General features: G+C 45.4%; 1 protein-coding gene across 1 annotated transcript; it reads right to left on the bottom strand.

Moving 5' to 3' along the window:
• Positions 1-869: 869 nt before the first annotated feature.
• LOC124708571 (ruvB-like 2) lies at positions 870-3,958 on the bottom strand. The gene is made up of 2 exons (XM_047240250.1): positions 3,160-3,958; positions 870-1,678 (listed from the first exon to the last, which is right to left on the bottom strand). Exons 1-2 carry the CDS (start codon positions 3,927-3,929, stop codon positions 1,033-1,035), a joined length of 1,416 nt encoding a protein of 471 aa, XP_047096206.1. The 5' UTR covers positions 3,930-3,958; the 3' UTR covers positions 870-1,032.
• Positions 3,959-19,247: the final 15,289 nt, after the last annotated feature.

The following is a 19,247-nucleotide window of genomic DNA, read 5'->3' as shown; positions in this document are numbered from 1 at the left end:
AGCATCGACAATCGGCACCCGTAGGTCGTTTGCACCGTCTGAAACCGGAGCCGATGCATGAAAAGGGGGGTGACGGCGGGGAGCCGACGGTGGCCCATGCCTTCGCCAGTAGAGGATGCTCTCCAACACCAACTACTCCGCGAGTATACCAGGCATCAACATGGCGTGGTTGGACTCGATGAACAGCCACAAAGCCTGGGAGGGGAATATCGAGGATGTGATCACGACATCAATCCGCGATGCAAGAAACTGACTCGTCGACCTCATGCGCAACGACGACAACGACGACGGTGCCGGTTGCAGCAACGGAGTTGGTCCTAGCTACGTCGTGAAGGGTGATCCCACCGACGGTCCCGACCAACATGGGAAGAACGAAGTCACCGGCGACTACTACTAGTACTTCGAGTACTATTACCATGGCGACCACCACGGTCGCCAAGTAGATTCATTTAATTAGAGTATTCGTGCACCCTGAAAAAAGAAGGTAAGATGCCCGGTGCTTGTGGGAATTAAGAGATGTAAGCCCATTAGAACATGTGTGGGCCCTGCAGCGGCCCATCACTTATCATGTCGACCTCTCTGGCTCTTGACTTCATCTGGTTCAGGTTCAGAAAAAAAAATCTTGTTCTGGTTAAAAAACCAACCCTTTCCAGATTCGCTAAACCAACCCTTTCCAGATTCACTCCAAAACAAAAACCTTTCCAGATTTTTCAGGTAGAAAAACATAACAAAACTGCAAGGCACATCAGTCCATCATGTCGATGTCTCTCCCTCTTGTCTTCATCTGGTTCAGGTTCAGAACTAGCTTCCTCATTCCACTAACCCTTTCCGGATTCACTGTCAAAAAACATACTATAGACAGTCTCCGCTGGTCCACTCGATAATTACGTGTAAGCGCGGCGGAAGCAATGCGCACCGGAGCTATTTCCTGAGGTAACATCATCTTTGGCTTAACACTAATCTAAAGTTCTAAACCAGAGAGTATCCAAGAAAATACACATCAACCACAGTTTACATCATAAAACTATCCATCTAGGACTGCATGGCATCGTCCCCATCTGCTTCCCCTTGCATTTCGCTGAACATGTACTGGCTCTGGTACTCCATCAAGTACTGCGTCGACCTCTTCACGTCCAGAAAGAGCTGGTACACCCGGCTGATGTCCTCCATCTCCACCACCTTGCCCTTGCGCTTCTGGGAAGCTAAAGCGGCGGAGGTGATCAGGTGGATTGCGTACCTCAGGGAGGTCTCAGTGCCAATCTTTGTGAGCAAGACCTTGGCATCCGCAGACATGTCAACATCTTCCTCGTCGCACCTGATGTCTAAGATCTTCCGGATCTCAGCCTCCGTGTATGGCTGTGTTGTGATGATCAAGAGACGATCGAGGAAATCGGACGGGATACCGTGTGGCGATCGGTAGTTGGTCCCGCGTATGGTTGTAATGCCTCGATTTGTAGCAATAACTAGGATTGGAGCCATATCATTCTCCAAAGCACGGTTCAGGAAGGAGAAACATTCGATATCTAGCATGTGGACTTCATCGATGAACAGAACACCAGGGACAATCTCCGCCTTTCCTTCCTCTCTCCACTCAGCAACTTTTGTATCAATCTGTTCCCTGACCTCTGCACGAATCTCACCAGTGTCACCAGTAAAAAGTGCAAGAAAGCCTTGTGTCCTGAACAGGAACAAAAACAAAAGGTGAGTTGGGCTGGGGGCTGGGGCACTTAAATTCCGACGGCAAGATATACCAAAATTGCTCTTTGGTATCATGTGATGTAATCAAAAAAAGGAAGCCATGCTGGTTTAAGGAAGAATGTAACAGAGAAGTTCCAAACAAGCAGTATTATCCAAGAGAAGCATAGACCAATGCCAACAGTATTATCCAGCTAAATAAAATCATCAACCATGTCAATGTATGGAGGCAAGAAGTGTCTAGCTCATCAACCATGTCAATGTATGGAGGCAAGAAGTGTCTAGCTCATCTTCGAGAAAAGTGTCGCCTAGCTTTAAGATTTGTTTACGTTCTCATGACCATGTTTCTTCACATAAACATTCCTGTATTTAACTGGAAGATGAAGCAAGATCTTGCAGATAATCTCTTCAGTAGACAAAGAAATTTGCTTGATAACATAGCACTTCATGTTTCTCTATGAACCAAAAATCAGACCAGGTCATATGTTATCCCAAGGAGACCAAATATAGTAAGGTATTAGCTAATGTTATGGGTGCTTAAATTGGTATGTGCCCACGGTTGCAACTTTGAATTACCTGCATAACTTTATTATATTCCAATGTTGCTTTTGGGTTCCATAGGCAGTTGGTATTTTGGCTTTGACTAGAATCTAGCCACAGGAATGATTTGATGAACCAAATGGCACAATAGAACTCTTGTAGGTAATAATCAGCCCTCGGTAACTGGTAGTTCTGGCAGGGGATAACATGATGCCCTCAACATGGTCAGACAGTCAACAAGTTTTTGAACATTCAGACAAGTGGCATGAGTACTTGCTCCAATATTGTTGTACATGGAGATGCAAAGACTGATTATAATTTCTACATCCAAATTGGTTATGACATGCATTACATGCCATGACATATCCCAAGAATTAGCAACACAATGATCAAAAGTCTCTTGTTGAATTTGTTCCAAATAAGCACAGGACTAGCATGACTAACAACCAGTTTGTGATCCTCATTACTAACATAAAAATGCTTAGCTTGCATCAGTACAGGTCAGGTCTAGAACAATACTGCAGCAAATAATTTCAAAGTTCAGGCTGTGGAAGTGAACTATAAGGCAGTCGTCAATATAGGGTTATAGGCCATCCTTCGTTAAGCGAATAGGTTCTTGCAAAGCAGTTATTCCTTTATGCAGACTTGTGTAATAATACAATAAAAGAAGTTAGTGGGGTGGTGGCTAGCCTAGCAAAAGATCCTACAAGGACTTGTACTAGCAATTGTTTTCTTGCTGCAGTACTGCGCAAATCCTAGTGTCATTTGCAATTTCCATCTACAGTAGTATATTATAAAGGCTCATTGCAAACTCTTCTATCAGAGTTACTAAGGTAAGAATATTTGCTTAATTGTATGTGTAGACACTATAGACTGCAACTCTCTAACCATAGACGAATTCCTGGGAATAAGATGTGGATTTACCTGCTATTGATGACATCAATCTCATGTAAGGTGACGCAGTGCACAACCTCCTTGCGCTTCTGGAGCTCTCCTTCAGGGCACTTGACAAACTTTGTGTGCGCACCAACGGCATCATAATCCCGTGACCGGCCGATGGAGCGGCCAAGCTTAGTAACCTTCCCGGAGGCCTTGTCGAGCGCAATCACATCCCCGCTCTGCACCTTCTCCTTCCCAAGGGCCTCGATCATCTTCCCACCAAGCTCGTACACCGTCTCCATGTCCGTGGTCTTGAGCGTGAGCCTCCCAGTCTTCCCGGCCGCAGCAGCAGCACCTGAAGGCACGGCAGAGGCAGGGCGGTCGATCGAGATCTCGACGACCTCGCCCTCGATGATCTCCGCCTCCTCCTTGATGCGGACGCCGATGGCGCGGCGGAAGGCCTGGGTGAGCGCCTCGGTCTTGGAGAGGTCGAGGGAGAAGAGCTCGGAGGCGGCGACGGAGGCGAAGGGCGTCTCGGCGCCGAGCGACTTGGCGATGCCCATGGCCAGGGCTGTCTTGCCGGTCCCCGGCTGGCCGGCGAGGAGGACCGCGCGGCCGGCGATCTTCCCCTGGCGGATGAGCTGGAGGATGAGCCCGGCGGCGCGGCGCGCGGGGAGCTGGCCGACCATTCCCTCCGAGGCGTCGCGGGCCTCGAGGGAGGAGTCCAGCCCCAGCCCGCGGATGTGGGAGTGCGCGGCGATGCGCTCGATACGGGTCAGGTCGCGGCTCTCTGAGAGCCGCTTCAGCTCCGCCATGGTCAACTACCCGCCGCTGTCGCCGTCGCCGTCGCCGCCGCCGCCGCCGCTTCCCCTTTTTCTGGAGACGAAGGCAAGGGTTAAGACGAGAGAGGAGAGGGGAAGGAGCTAGGGCAGGGCAGTCGCCCGCGAGAAATCGGACGAAACACTTGGGCGCGACCTGGGCCGAATTTGGGGCTCCACGCAGGCAGATTCATGGATACGGGCCCGTTGCAAACAAGACGTAGGCCAGTTTAGACGATTTGTTTGGTTGCTCGGGAAGGCATTTTCTGATAGGAGATTAAAAAAAAACACTTATCATCATTGTTTAATAGGCTCCCTGCTCATGCACACACCTCTTGTTTGGTTGCACATATGAGTCTGCTATGGTAACTTCTTTAATTGGAGTGGTGAGGTTACCTAACAGTGTTGACTGAATAAGAATTATATTGGTAATACGCAACCTACTAGGCGATGCATTACAAGTTCATCACATCATAAGTTAGTATATATACCACCTCGGATAAGTTCAGCATTTAGACCGGGGATCGGGTTCAATCAAGTCCTACGTAATGGAAGGATATTAGACCACCTCCTTAAATATACACGATCTCCTTAGCACATCGTGACCGTGCTGGAACATGAAGAAGACCAAAGCAGGAACGCTAAGCAAACTTCTTGTGTAGCTAGGTCCTAAGCCATGTCCTCCTCTCCCATGTTCGCAGTCCACTATATTCAACACACTCAACTTTGTTGCCAGCAATGAAGTTGGGAGCCTTGATAAGCAAATGTGGCTGGTACAGCCGCTCCTTGGTGACAAATTTGGGTATGAATATTGTCTTCATCTGAGCGCATTTGACCATCGGACTATTCGGGAACTCAAGGTGCTTCGGGTTGTTATGCAATTGACAAGAAGCTATTGTTGCTGCATATCAATATGGACGAAAGAACGGTCATGCAGGTTGTCCTCATCTTCAAGCACAAAGCAAGTGTCATCTTTGCTCCATTTGAGTTTGCCTTCACTTTTCAGCCTGCTAATAGCACTCCACGTGTTCCTCCACTTTCTAACGTGGTTGTAGACCATTGGCAACCTTCTTCATCTTGGAATCTTTTAAGCCGAGCATACACCACTTTTCACAAGCTCAACCAAACGGTTTAGAACGAACTCAAACATATTAGATTTCCAAACCATTGCAAGTGTGTGTGCATACAGTGATTCGTTATGCACATAAGGGGCGATCTTATTCGAGGACATGATAAAAAAAATCCGAGGGGGCTGACAGATCAGGGGGAGCTAACATGTGTGATCACCTACAGTACGTTACAAAGAAAATTTCTAATCATTTAACGATAGAACTGAACCACCAATACCATACAGATCTAAGGTAGAACAAGAAAAGAACATATGTGTAACACCCTAACTTTTCCAACCTTGTTTAGTTGTCCAAAGTGCACAAATCAGGGGAAAAAAACTTTTTCCAAATGGTTTAGTAAGATAAATTGCCTTGATCTGCTAATAGATGTATTTTCTTGATCTGCTTGTTAAGATGAATTGCCTTGATCTACTTGCTAGAAGATTGTCTTAAGATACCCTAAGAATAACCCCTCTGGAGATTAGGAAAATTAGCAACTCACTAAATAAAATCCAAGTGTGTCCAAGGAAAATTCTTTTCTTTTTCACTACACAAAACCCTATGGCAAATACACTTGGTGCTTTCCCATAAGTACCTCAAACCACATATTCAAGTCTCTAAAAAAACACTCCTTCTAAGGACACTCTTGTATTACCTTAACCCTCTCTCTTCAAAAGTATTTGAACCTTTTGGCAAAATACAAATCTCTTTTATTTGCTCCATGACTCAAATTTTTTATTTCAAAAGATCTAACCAAAAATCTCTTCTTTTAAATTAGCTATGGTCACCTCAGATCATAGCATCACAAAAAGGGTTTGTAAAGTTATTTTATTCGACACAAAGTATTTTCCAAATGGCTTACCTTACTTTGTGTGACTTTACAGTTTCATAAAAACTATTTTATACAGTTTCAACTATGGATCATTATACTCTTATAAACCCTCTCTTACTTTTAAAATACTTCAAATAAGGTTTCCTATATAAGTTTAAATCAAATAAAGGCCTTGGAAACCAAAGCTAAATCTTAAGACTATTTGATCTGTGATCAAATATCATGGCATTGTCATTGCCATTAATACATCTCCCTGATCCATCTTTAAACATCACTACTCCATCTAGTCATGATATTGGTAGATGATCATTTGGCCAACAAATGATTAATCTCCACTTGCATCTCTACCCCTCCAAGATCATCCAACTATACTCAAGAATCATTCTTGGCCTAACTATGTTATGTTTTAATCACCTTCTCTATATCATCTTATCTTGATCCCACTCTTTGAACCTTAACCTTAGGGAACTTAAAAGGAAAACATCATCCATGAAGATCAGTGCTATGTCCCTTGGCAATGATCCAAATTTTCATATATGAAGGTTCCCTCCAAAATTCCTAAAACTAAACCCTATTTCTTCTCTATTTTGACTACTATTTTATTTCTAGTCCTTGCCATACTATTTCCAAAACCTTTCCTCTAATAAAAATAGTAGAAGTACCGATATGTTGTATCACATCGTTTCCATTCAAAAATAATTTCTAGAAAATTATTTTCTTTATCTTATTTTCCTATTTACAAAATGCATGTTAATGGTGTATATGCCATTTCTTGCACTTTTTATTATCAAATAGTTATAAGAAAAAACTACTATGCATTTTCGTGCAAGTAGAGTATATTTGAACTTAAAATATTATCTTGCTCTTTTCAAAAAATTCAAAATCTCTTTCGAGCCCCATTTCAACAAAGGCACGTACCCAAATTAGCGAAGTGTCAATATTCGAAATTCTTTCTAATTTGAATAGCAACGCATGTACCTATATCACCTCTCTCCGTTATATCTACTACCCTCTTTATTTTTGCAAAATAAAGTGTGGCCTTTTACCAACACACTCCATGTGATCATTGACCTCCATCTCTCTCCCTTCTCTCTTTTCTATCCCTCTAGATGAACTCACGGTACTCCTTCTCTTGTACCAGACCATCACCAGCATCTAACTCTGGTCGTTGTGCATGACCATTTGGCACCACACCTTGTCCACCCTTGCTTGGCAAGGACGGATGGCCGGCCATGCCCATCAATGGCATTGTGAGGCCTAATCTCTCTTCGTATCTCCCTATCTCTCTTATATTCCATATTGCTTCAACTCTGATGCTGCTCTAGACCTGGACTCCTCCAGCACCCTACCCCTCTCTATTCAACATGTTTGTCATCAAAACCACACCTTGGCAGCTTGTGTTTGGTAGAAGAGAAGGACGTGGCCGAGCCATGCATGTGCACCTCTGGCCTATCCTCCTCGCCACGAGGCTCCCCTACCCCTTCTCGATATGTTCCAGTCATGTGCTCGACTTTGTACGCTTCCTATCGACCGCGCTCGACCGTGCTCTGTGAGCCAACTGCGTAACGAACACCTGGCATGCGTGTGTTTGGCATCCTCCCTCCGAGCCGACCGGCCTCCCCTCGCCTTGTCCCTTCGCCCTCAGAGTTGCCCCACTCCCCTCTAACCCCTAGCGCAGCCTTGCTACTGGTTGGTGTCGTTTTTCCCATGTCCCATGCGCCGCCCTGACGTTGGCATGTGCGCGCGTGCCGTCGTCGCGCGGGCGTGACCTGCCGAGCGGTTCTGCACCATGTGCCCTGGCTCGTCTCTCTACCCCTGCGCACGCCACCCGAACTTGGAACCCTACCCTCGCTACCCCTTCACCACTACCCCGCTCCAACTTGTCCGCCCACCGCTCTCGTGCACCATGTCTGTGATGAACCAGCCTCGATGAATAAAAGGGAGCCCGGAGCTTCCCCTCTCTCCTAGCACACAACCCACTCCTCTACTTCTCTCTGAACTGAGCATTAGCACCGCTGCACTCCATCCTCCACCTTCTCCGGGACCAGCTTGGACGTCCGCTGATGTGGGCATTACCCTTCGGGTACCCAACAATGCTATACCCGTACAGATTATGAAGATGGACCAGCTCAAGAACTCGACAAGCTGGACCCACAATGAAAGTCAACTTGGATTATAAGAAAGAAGACTCCAATACGAATCCTACTAGGACTCTTGTAAACCCTACCTTGGCTGATATATAAAGTTAGGCAGGGGCACCCCTTAGAGGAGATATACATAGATAGAAAACATAGAGGCGATACGCCTAGACATCACAACCCGTAGATTAGAACTAGACTAGATATAACAACTTCGCTTATGACGGCTCCATGTACACATATATTCATATAGTGGATTGCTAGCAGGACGTAGCGATCCTCCACCGCGAGGACGTGAACCTGGGTAAGTCTTGTCTTCTCTCGCTCCCGGAACTCCATCGTCGCCTTTCTCTGAACCCAAGCCCCTCATGGTGGGCATTGTTGAGGAACCGCCTCGTCAATTGGGGGCCGTCTGTGGGAAACGCGGCAGCTGGATTTCGTCATCCGGGCGATATTTTCTCATCATCAACAACGTTCAGAAATCATCCTAGCAGAAAATTTATTCCGACAAGTTCAACGTCACGTGGAGGTCAGGAAGATTAGATCGAATCTTATGTGTGGCGGCCGTTCGGCGAAAAGAAGCTACGCGGAATCAGAGCACAAGTTAAGAAGCGATCGTTTTGCATGCGTGAAGCCGCTGGAATCGCGTGGCCGCTGGGTGACCAGGCTCTTATCCGAAGCCGAAGCTAGCTGCAAGGACTTAAATTCAGCAAGATCGGTCAAGGAGAAACTCCCTGGTGCAAAGATCGGACCACAACAACATACCAGTCAAAACCGGCATCATGGAAGTTACGATCGGCCAACGACATGGCTACCTGCTATTCACGTGGCCAAGTTTAGAGAAAGAAAACAGTGTTTGAATTAGTCTACTTCACATGGATCATGGCCCAAGAAAAGAAGCACACGTGATATAGTCTCCAGGAAGAAAAGGCATTGCATGAAAAGAGCTCAATTCAGTACCAAGAACAATGCTTAAGGATACATACGACGCATCCGTCCGGCGTAAAGATCATCGATTTTGCAATGACAACTCCTTCAGGTCAATCGTCGCACAACTATGTTCGCCATGCCGATCCACTTCGCCACATTTAGGTACTCGTCTGTCGCGGATTTGTTCCATCGACCACACCCTCTTCATCGACTGCTATTCCCCTACATGGATCAAGTCCTCCGAATTCATCAGCGATGAACATCCGATACACAAAAATACCAGGTGCTATACTTCCAATTAATCTCTACTTGCAAAATTTATTTCACCAAATATTTTTCGACTCGAGCTATTATTTGCGCCAAGATTGCGCACTACAATATAAATGCAGATTGAAACAAAGCTTCGTCTACTCTGTCCGGTCAATCGCGCCCGTTGTTGCGCGCTCGTCATACTTGGGGAGCTCGCGTGTCACAGATCCGACATCACGGATTCGATATATTCGGATGCTCGCTAGTCGTGGATCCGCCATACCAACTACGTCTTCTTCATCGGCCACACCGGCTAGGCGCCGCGCGGCTACATCAACTATTTCTGGTTGGGCTATTACTTCAACTGTGCCCGCCACATCAATTATTTCTTGTTGGGCTATTACTTCGACTGCGTCCATGATACGTCTCAAATGTATGTATAATTTCTTATGTTCCATGCTAGTTTTATGATAATACTCACATGTTTTATATACACTTTATATCATTTTGATGCATTTTCCGGCACTAACCTATTAACAAGATGCCGAAGCGTCAGTTCCTGTTTTCTGCTCTTTTTAGTTTCAGAAATCTTACACAGGAAATATTCTCGGAATTGGACGAAACAAAAGCCCACGGTCTTATTTTCCACGGAGCCTTCCAGAAGTCCGAAGAGGAGACGAAGAGGGGACGCGAGGCGGCCACACCCTAGGGGGGCGCGGCCCCACCCCTGGCCACGCCGCCCTATGGGGTGGGCCCCTCGAGCGCCCCCCGACTCTGCCCCTTCGCCTATTTATTATCTCCATCACGAAAACCCTAGTACCGAGAGCCACGATACGAGAAAAGTTCCAGAGACGCTGCCGCCGCCAATCCCATCTCGGGGGATTCAGGAGATCGCCTCCGGCACCCTGCCGGAGAGGGGAATCATCACTGGAGGACTCTACATCATCATGCCCGCCTCCGGATTGATGCGTGAGTAGTTCATCCTTGGACTATGGGTCCATAGCAGTAGCTAGATGGTTGTCTTCTCCTCTTGTGCTATCATGTTTAGATCTTGTGAGCTGCCTAACATGATCAAGATCGTCTATTTGTAATGCTACATGTTGTGTTTGTTGGGATCCGATGAATATGGAATACTATGTCAAGTTGATTATTGATCTATCATATATGTGTTGTTTATGATCTTGCATGCTCTCCGTTGCTAGTAGAGGCTCGGCCAAGTTGATACTTGTAACTCCAAGAGGGAGTATTTATGCTCGATAGTGGGTTCATGCCTCCATTGAATCTGGGACAGATGACAGAAAGTTCTAAGGTTATGGATGTCTTTGTTGCCACTAGGGATAAAACATCAATGCTTTGTCTAAGGATATTTGTGTTGATTACATTACGCACAGTACTTAATGCAATTGTCTGTTGTTTGAAACTTAATACTGGAAGGGGTGCGGATGCTAACCCGAAGGTGGACTTTTTAGGCATAGATGCATGCTGGATAGCAGTCTATGTTATTTGTCGTAATGCCCTAAGTAAAACTCATAGTAGTCATCATGATATGTATGTGCATTGTTATGCCCTCTCTATTTGTCAATTGCCCAACTGTAATTTGTTCACCCAACATGCTATTAATCTTATTGGAGAGACACCACTAGTGAACTGTGGACCCCGGTCCATTCTTTTACATCTGAAATACAATCTACTGCAATCTCTGTTCTCTGTTGTTCTTTGCAAGCAAACATCATTCTCCACAGCATAAGTTTAATCCTTTGTTTACAGCAAGCTGGTGAGATTGACAACCTCACTGTTAAGTTGGGGCAAAGTATTTTGGTTGTGTTGTGCAGGTTCCACATTGCGCCGGAATCCCTGGTGTTGCGCCGCACTACACTCCTCCACCAACAACCTTCACGTGGCCTTCATCTCCTACTGGTTCGATAACCTTGGTTTCTTTCTGAGGGAAAACTTGCTGTTGTGCGCATCTCACCTTCCTCTTGGGGTTCCCAACGGACGTGTGCTTCACGCGCCATCAGTCCACCATGCGACCTGCTTCCACATTGGGCTAGTCGCAGTCGAGCTAATGGCTTCATCATCTATGGTTATCAATGGATTTATCTTCCTCTCTGGATATATCTTCTCCCGATGCACTCCCGGGTCAATGACTTCATCATCTATGGTTATCAATGGATCTATTTTCTTCGGCTATGGATATACCTTCTCCTGATGCACTTCTGGTTCAATGGCTTCATCACCTTTGGTGGATATCATCTTACATAAATGACCCGATGCACTCCCGGGTCGGTGGCTTCATCATCTATGGTTTTTAATGGATTTATCTTCTATGGTTATGTAAATATGGACCCGATACACTTTCAACAGCTGTTGAATTACTCGGGGGCTCCTGGAAGATCTTCGACTATTATGTCTACTCCCATCGCGAGCGCTGGTTCGCTGGAATTCAAGCAAACATGAATACTCTTTATACTATCAATGATTTCATCAAGGCACATGCGAGTGATGCAATTGGTGAAAATCTTTATCGGTTACTACCGCTCCCACAAGGAACTCTGGTTATCAACGTATTATGACTTACCCGGCAATACTCGAGGGCTGCAAGATCTATTATGATTTTTCACCAAAAGCCTTAGGGAACATGCGAGTGCTGCAATTGGTGGAAACAATGCAAAAATATAAAAGGCCCACGACGGTGCACTGGGTTACGAAGCCAAAAAGGCGCATGGTTCCTCCATTTACTCGGGGGCTATCGGCTGTCGCTATTACATACAAACTTACGAACGGCCCTACAGATGTATTTGCGATTACTATGGGGACCCATTTACTCGGGGGCTGTCTCTATTACATACAAACCTACAAACGGCCCTGCAGATGTATTTGCGATTACTATGGGGTCGTCGAACGAGCTAACTGACTTGATCCCTCAGTTGCCTTCGACAAACAAAAAGCTTCAGCTCGGCTCAGGGTCCAACGACTGGATATGATGTTATAAAAAAACATCGACTCTTCTGCGACAAACAAAAAGCTTCGGCTGGGCTCACGGTCCAACGACTTGATATGATGTTATAAAAAGAACATCGACTCTTCTGCGACGAACAAAAAGCTTCGGCTGGGCTCATGGTCCATCGACTTGATATGATGTTATAAAAAGAACATCGACTCTTCTGCGATGAACAAAAAGCTTTGGCTGGGCTCATGGTCCATCGACTCGATATGATGTTATAAAAAGAACATCGACTCCTCCGGGACATCATCAAAATCATCGGCTCCTCCGGGACATCGTCAAAATCATTGACTCTTCCGAGACATCATCAAAATCATCGACTACTCCGGGATGTCATCAAAATCATCGAATCCTTTGGGACATCATCAAAATCATCGACTCCTCTGTGACATCATCCAAATCACCAACTTCTCTATCTATGATATCATCAAAATCATCGACATCATCAAAAGCATCCAAATAGTCTCGGAACTCAAAGAAATCTATGGTATTAGACTCAGCATTTTTTACACCCTATACATGACTATTTCATATTCATCTACAGGCTCGAGGGCTACTCCATCGGGAGCGCTGGTCGCGCACCCGATAAAAAGATGATGCGATAATTTGAAGACGTTGACATCAACATCAAGCTCTTCGAGTAGTACAACTTGAGTCTACACACGATTGCAAACACCCGCCAATATACTAAGGGGATACTCCCATCGGGAGCGCTGGCCGCACACCTGATAAAAAACAAATCCAACACGACTTCAGTCCCTGCCCGAAGCTTCACTTCGGCCAGACACTCGGGGGCTACTGATGTGGGCATTATATTTCGGGTACCCAATATTGCTATACCCGGTACAGATTATGAAGATGGACCAGCGCAAGAACTCGACAAGTTGGACCCACAAGTAAAGTCAACTTGGATTACAAGAAAGAAGACTCCAATACGAATCCTACTAGGACTCTTGTAAACCCTAACTTGACTGATATATAAAGCCAGGCAGGGGCACCCCTTAGGGGAGATATACAGATACAGAAAACATAGAGGCGATACGCCTAGACATCGCAACCCGTAGATTAGAACTAGACTAGATATAACAACTCCGCCTATGGCAGCCCCCTGTACACATATATTCATATACTGGATTGCTAGCAGGACGTAGCGATCCTCCACCGCGGGGACGTGAACCTGGGTACGTCGTGTCTTCTCTCGCTCCCGGAACTCCATCATCGCCTTTCGGTAAACCCAAGCCCCTCATGGTGGGCATTGCCGAGGAACCGCCTCATCATCCGCCTTGAGCGCTTAGCCGTCGCAGCCATCGCACCGTCGTGGACAAGCTGCAGACCACCCAGCAGTCTCTACATCCTTGATCTCCTTCAATCTTTGCTGCTCCCCTCTCCTACCTAACCTACCCCTTTTTCTTGCCCAGGCAGCCGCTAGAAGAACAACGGCGGTGACGTTCTATCCGTGCAGCTCTCCCTGGTGTCTAGCTCGCCTGCAACCTCGTCGATGCCCCCCGGACCCACCTGCGCGACCGTGAAGGAAAACCCCATGTCGCTGCACATCGTTGCGCCGCCCCTGTGCCTTGCCTCCGTCTTCCCGATGTCCCCACGGTGAGCTCTGACCCGCGTCTGTCCTCTCTGTACGTTGCTAGGTAGCGGCCGGTGTGCTATTTTTCCTCGTCATCGATGGAACCCGCTTGGGCCGTCAGATGGTGATCCATCGGCTGCATACGCCCCGGACCCCGCGGCAGGCTGCATGGTGATGGCATGCCGGCCCAACTTGAGTGTGCTGAGTCGCAATCTCCCGTGCGCGTCCGCTGTGGCCGTGGGCCAGCCTGGTGCTACGCGGCCTAGGTCTGGCCGATGCGGCCTGGCTCCTTTCCCTTCTTCTTTTGTCCAAATTAAATCTTGATGTAGATCTGCTCCAGTTTTAATCCACAAAAATTTATGTGTTGCTCCAAATCTGTTGATTCAAATTGCTATATGCTCTTAAACAAAATCCAAATCACCACCCCTTGCATGCATGTGATTTTACCCAATAGATGTTTACTGGTATTTCTATTTCTGAAATGTTGTTGTTTTGTTAGAAAATTAGCTGAGGAAGTTTATATACCTTTTTGCAGTGAGGTAAATTTTTCTAGAAAGTGCTTTTCAATAGCTTCAGCTTGGTGTAGGGTACTCTACCAGGAGTTTCCTGGATTTTGATTTGTTTAGAAATTTAGTTCTAAACAGTAAGAGTTTGTGTGAGTTTTAATTTGAAAAACAAAAATACTTTTGCAACATAACAAATTTCCTCTAGTAGGTATCATGCAAGGGTAGATCTAGGTCAAAGGAATTATTTTTGTGATCCATATTTTATTCCTGGGTATTTTAGAACCAAAACAGAGTACCTTTTTAGTATAAAAATTGTGCTGATTATTTTATAGCTCAGAAAAATTTCAAACCAATTTTGGTGGATCCCATTTTTCAGTATCTATCTGTTGGTATACTTTTTAATGGTTTGTTATGCTCTGATCTCTGTGTGTCTTAAAAATGGTTTGCTCTAGTTTTTGTTTTGATTAATTATTTAAAAATAGTTAAAAATTTATTTTTGAAAAATTCGAGTGGATGTGATTTCTTGTTGTTATTAGCTCCCAGTAGATATCCTATTGTATTTTCGTGATCCACGGAAAGATTTAGGTCATTTATTTAGTCCCTAAGCCATTTCTGGTTTTATAAAAATATTTTCTAGTGTTTTAAAACCCAAAATTAGTAAATCCAATTCCTGTAGTTTTATAAAACCAAGCTTTACTCTTTGTGATTTTACCAAAAATTTGTGTGCATTGTTCTGGAGTAGGTTGATAATTTGGTATGGTTGCTTATTTACCCATAGGAAAATTGGGTTGTATTTGTTTAAAATGTTTTGTAATGAACTTTGGCACCAGACCCCTTCTGGTTGTTTCTAAAAGTCATTACCTACCAGTACATGTGTGGGTTATGTCTTGGTGTGAGGCAGATCCCTTTTAGTCAATATATGTTATGTTAAGGCCTTTTCTAGTAACGGTAAAACTAGTCCTTTTATAAATAAGATGGCCATCTTGTCCTAGGTGCTATTATTTGATGTTTTCGATGTCTCTTATTTAGTGGTTGGATGTTGTGTGTTGTTGTGTGGTTTGATGCTATGCCTAGTTATTGATTGTCTTCTCTTTTATTTTGCGATGTTAGAATGCAAACACCATCGGAGAAGGAGCAGGGGATATTGGTGAGGATTTCGAAGATGAAGGAAGACTAGAGATTCGTGAAGAAGAAATCCAGGGACAAATAGCCAACCAAGGCAAGCCACCTCTTGATGCATACCTTATCCTAATTGTCTTACACTTGCATTATTAGCAGTTTTATAAATTGCATGTCTTTTATTATTTATGTGAGTGGTTATTGTCACTCGGAGTTTTATTATTCCACCCTTACGGTGCAGCTCTCGTTGATACCTACTAAACAAATACTTGTTAGTGATATGGTGCTTAACACCTCATCTTTCTTGTCGCCCCTTTTCAAAGAAAAGTGGACTATGGGTTGGGAACCCCTTGGAAAAACATTTTGAGAAAAAGTTTTCAAAGAAAGAAAGTTCTTAGAAAACCTTGGAATGGGGCAACCCTACCCAAGTGTGAGTTTATGAAAAAGCAAAGTTTCTGGGAAGAAAATTGCCGGAGGAAAGTGGAGATAAAAATGTTTTCGAAACATTTGGTGACTGAGTACCTGAACCGGACCTAGCCAGTACAACCACATTACCCTTAAGTGGGACGGGGCGTATGATACGTCCAAAACGTATCTACTTTCCCGAACACTTTTGCTATTGTTTTGCCTCTAATTTGTGTATTTTGGATGCAACTAACACGGACTAACTGCCACCGGAGTTTTATTAATCCACCCTTAGGGTGCAGCCCTCGTTAGTACCTCTCTGAACACATCACTATTAGTGATATGGTGATTATCACCTTGTCATCCTTGTCGCCATTTTTCGAAGAAGAATTGCACTATAGGTTGGGAACCCTGGAAATATGGTTATGAAAATGTTTTCTGAGAAGAAGTTTTTCGAAAACCTTGGAATGGGAGTAGCCCTGCCCAAGTGTGGTTTGATTAAATGTTTTTAAGCAGAAAAGACTTGCTTGGAGCAAGAGAAGAAGAAGAAAAATTGTTTTCGAAAAACCTTTCGTTGATTGAGTACATCACCGGACCTAGCCAGTACAACCACATTACCCTTTAGTGGGACGGGGCGTAGCGTAGTAGTTTGTCTCGCCTTAGTTTGGGTCCTGCAAATGTAAGGGGTAGTCCGAGCATGGACACCTATCGACCGTGGCCTTCCCGACGGACGGGGACGCCTTTCCATTGCGTATCGATGGCAGGGGTACAACCTATGAGCTCCCATTGAATAATGCCTCGCGATTGGTCGCGGCATTCCGGAAGGTCGAGCTGGTCGGGAATTCGCTACTCTCGGGTAAACGACCCCTCGGACTCACGGTGTTGGGAGGTACAACTCTAGGCGGCATGTCTTGGGCTAAGGCGAACGAGGCGAAAAACTACGATCGAGTATTTGTCGTGGCATAGTTTGTTATGCGGGGATGATGCCCACACGATGAGTATTCGGATCTTGTGGGGAAAGTGTACAACCTCTGCAGAGTGTAAAATCTATTCGAATAGCCGTGTCCGCGGCAATGGACGTGGGAAAGGAAGTGCTGAGTATCAAAAGGAGTTTTGTTTTATAAAAGTGTTTTCTCAAAATGTTGATTTGGGAAAGTGACGCCAGTGGGACTGGTGGAAAGGTACCTGCGAGGTACGGTGGAAAGTTGGAAAGGAAATGGCCATATGAGATGGACTGAAGTTAAATTGGGTCACCCTTACCTATTAGTCTGCAAATAAAATGGTTTACCAAAAAGTTTTCATCAAAGATATGGAAATGTCATACTCTCAAGAGGAACCACCTCTCGCTCCTTGTCGTCCCTAGTATAGTGCTGTTCCTTGCTACTGCCAAATTGCATATCCTTTACTTCTCTCTAAGGTGGTTTGCGAGTACAATTCATAATGTACTCATGGCTTTGTCCCTGGCTATTTACTTGGCCAGACTTGGTGGAATCCGACAGATGAAGAAGGAGTTGACGACGTCTATGCGAGCTAGGAACGTCTTCCCAGTCAGTTGCCTGTAGGGTTATGGCATGACTTGGGCCATGCGAACGCTTTCATCTGTATTTCCGCTGTGTGATTGCTGATCTCCTGCCACCGCGGCTCTTATGTAAGTATTGGTCATGTGACCTGTTGTAATCTTTTTATTCGGTAATGTAATGGATGATGTATTTGATACCAATTCGGTTATGTTTTCACGACACACTGATCATGGGATCGTGAATGTGTATGCATAACGGGTGTTTCGGACAGCTAGTCCGGGGCCCCACACATTAGGTGCCAGAAAAGGGGTGGCTAACCGAAGCCTTGATAAGAACAAAAATTCTTCTAATCGACAGTACCATCAACATCTTCTTGTACGGGTAGATGGCCGCGCAGGTCCTCGATCCTCATTTGTAGCACATTGATATAACCCAAGGCGGATCTTACTTCTCTGTTGGACTCATGCAAGGTTTCAAGGGCCTCATTGAGGTCCCTGCGTGCCGACACGAGATCAATTGCAGCCTGATTCCACTTGCCAACAACATCGGCATTCTGTTCGCGGAGGTCCTGGATGGAAGTTCTATCTCTCTCCATCGTCGCAATGTTCTCCTCCTGAAGCTTGGACAACTTGTTAATCTCCAAACGCATCATGTTGCGTTCCACGCGAAGATCTTTCACCTCTTGCTTATACAAATTAGCGCACCCAACAATTTCATCCAGGTCGTGCCTGAGATGGGTGATGGCGTGTATTTCACACGTTCGTTGGGCAACCCCAAGAGGAAGGTATGATGCGCACAGCAGCAAGTTTTCCCTCAGAAAGAAACCAAGGTTTATCGAACCAGGAGGAGCCAAGAAGCACGTTGAAGGTTGATGGCGGCGGGATGTAGTGCGGCGCAACACCGGAGATTCGGCGCCAACGTGGAACCTGCACAACACAACCAAAGTACTTTGCCCCAACGAAACAGTGAGGTTGTCAATCTCACCGGCTTGCTGTAACAAAGGATTAACCGAATTGTGTGGAAGATGATTGTTTGCAAGAAAATAGTAAAAACAAGTATTGCAGCAGATTTGTATTTCAGTATTAAAGAATGGACCGGGGTCCACAGTTCACTAGAGGTGTCTCTCCCATAAGATAAAAGCATTTTGGTGAACAAATTACAGTCGGGCAATTGACAAATAGAGAGGGCATAACAATGCACATACATGGCATGATAAGTATAGTGAGATTTAATTGGGCATTACGACAAAGTACATAGACCGCCATCCAACTGCATCTATGCCTAAAAAGTCCACCTTCGGGTTATCGTCCGAACCCCTTCCGGTATTAAGTTGCAAAGCAACGGACAATTGCATTAAGTATGGTGCGTAATGTAATCAACAACTACATCCTCGGACATAGCGCCAATGTTTTATCCCTAGTGGCAACAGCACAACACAACCTTAGAACTTTACATCACTTGTCCCGAGTGTCAATGCGAGGCATGAACCCACTATCGAGCATAAATACTCCCTCTTGGAGTTAAAAGCAAAAACTTGGCCAGAGCCTCTACTAGTAACGGAGAGCATGCAAGATCATAAACAACACATATGTAATAACTTGATAATTAACATAACATGGTATTCTCTATCCATCGGATCCCGACAAACACAACATAGAGTATTACGGATAGATGATCTTGATCATGTTAGGCAGCTCACAAGATCCAACAATGAAGCACAATGAGGAGAAGACAACCATCTAGCTACTGCTATGGACCCATAGTCCGGGGGTGAACTACTCACTCATCACTCCGGAGCGACCATGGCGGTGTAGAGTCCTCCGGGAGATGAATCCCCTCTCCGGCGGGGTGCCGGAGGAGATCTCCGAATCCCCCGAGATGGGATCGGCGGCGGCGGCGTCTCGGTGAGGTTTTCCGTATCGTG

Source organism: Lolium rigidum, chromosome 4, assembly GCF_022539505.1.
Source record: "Lolium rigidum isolate FL_2022 chromosome 4, APGP_CSIRO_Lrig_0.1, whole genome shotgun sequence".
Classification (NCBI taxonomy): Eukaryota; Viridiplantae; Streptophyta; class Magnoliopsida; order Poales; family Poaceae; genus Lolium; species Lolium rigidum.
This window is presented reverse-complemented; position numbering and strand designations above follow the sequence as displayed.

Coding starts and splice junctions, on each gene's coding strand:
- LOC124708571 (XM_047240250.1), bottom strand. CDS start 3,929: ATGGCGGAGCTGAAGCGGCTCTCAGAGAGCCGCGACCTGACCCGTATC. Junction 1,679..3,159: donor ATTGATGTCATCAATAGCAG/GTAAATCCACAT, acceptor GTTCCTGTTCAG/GACACAAGGCTTTCTTGCAC.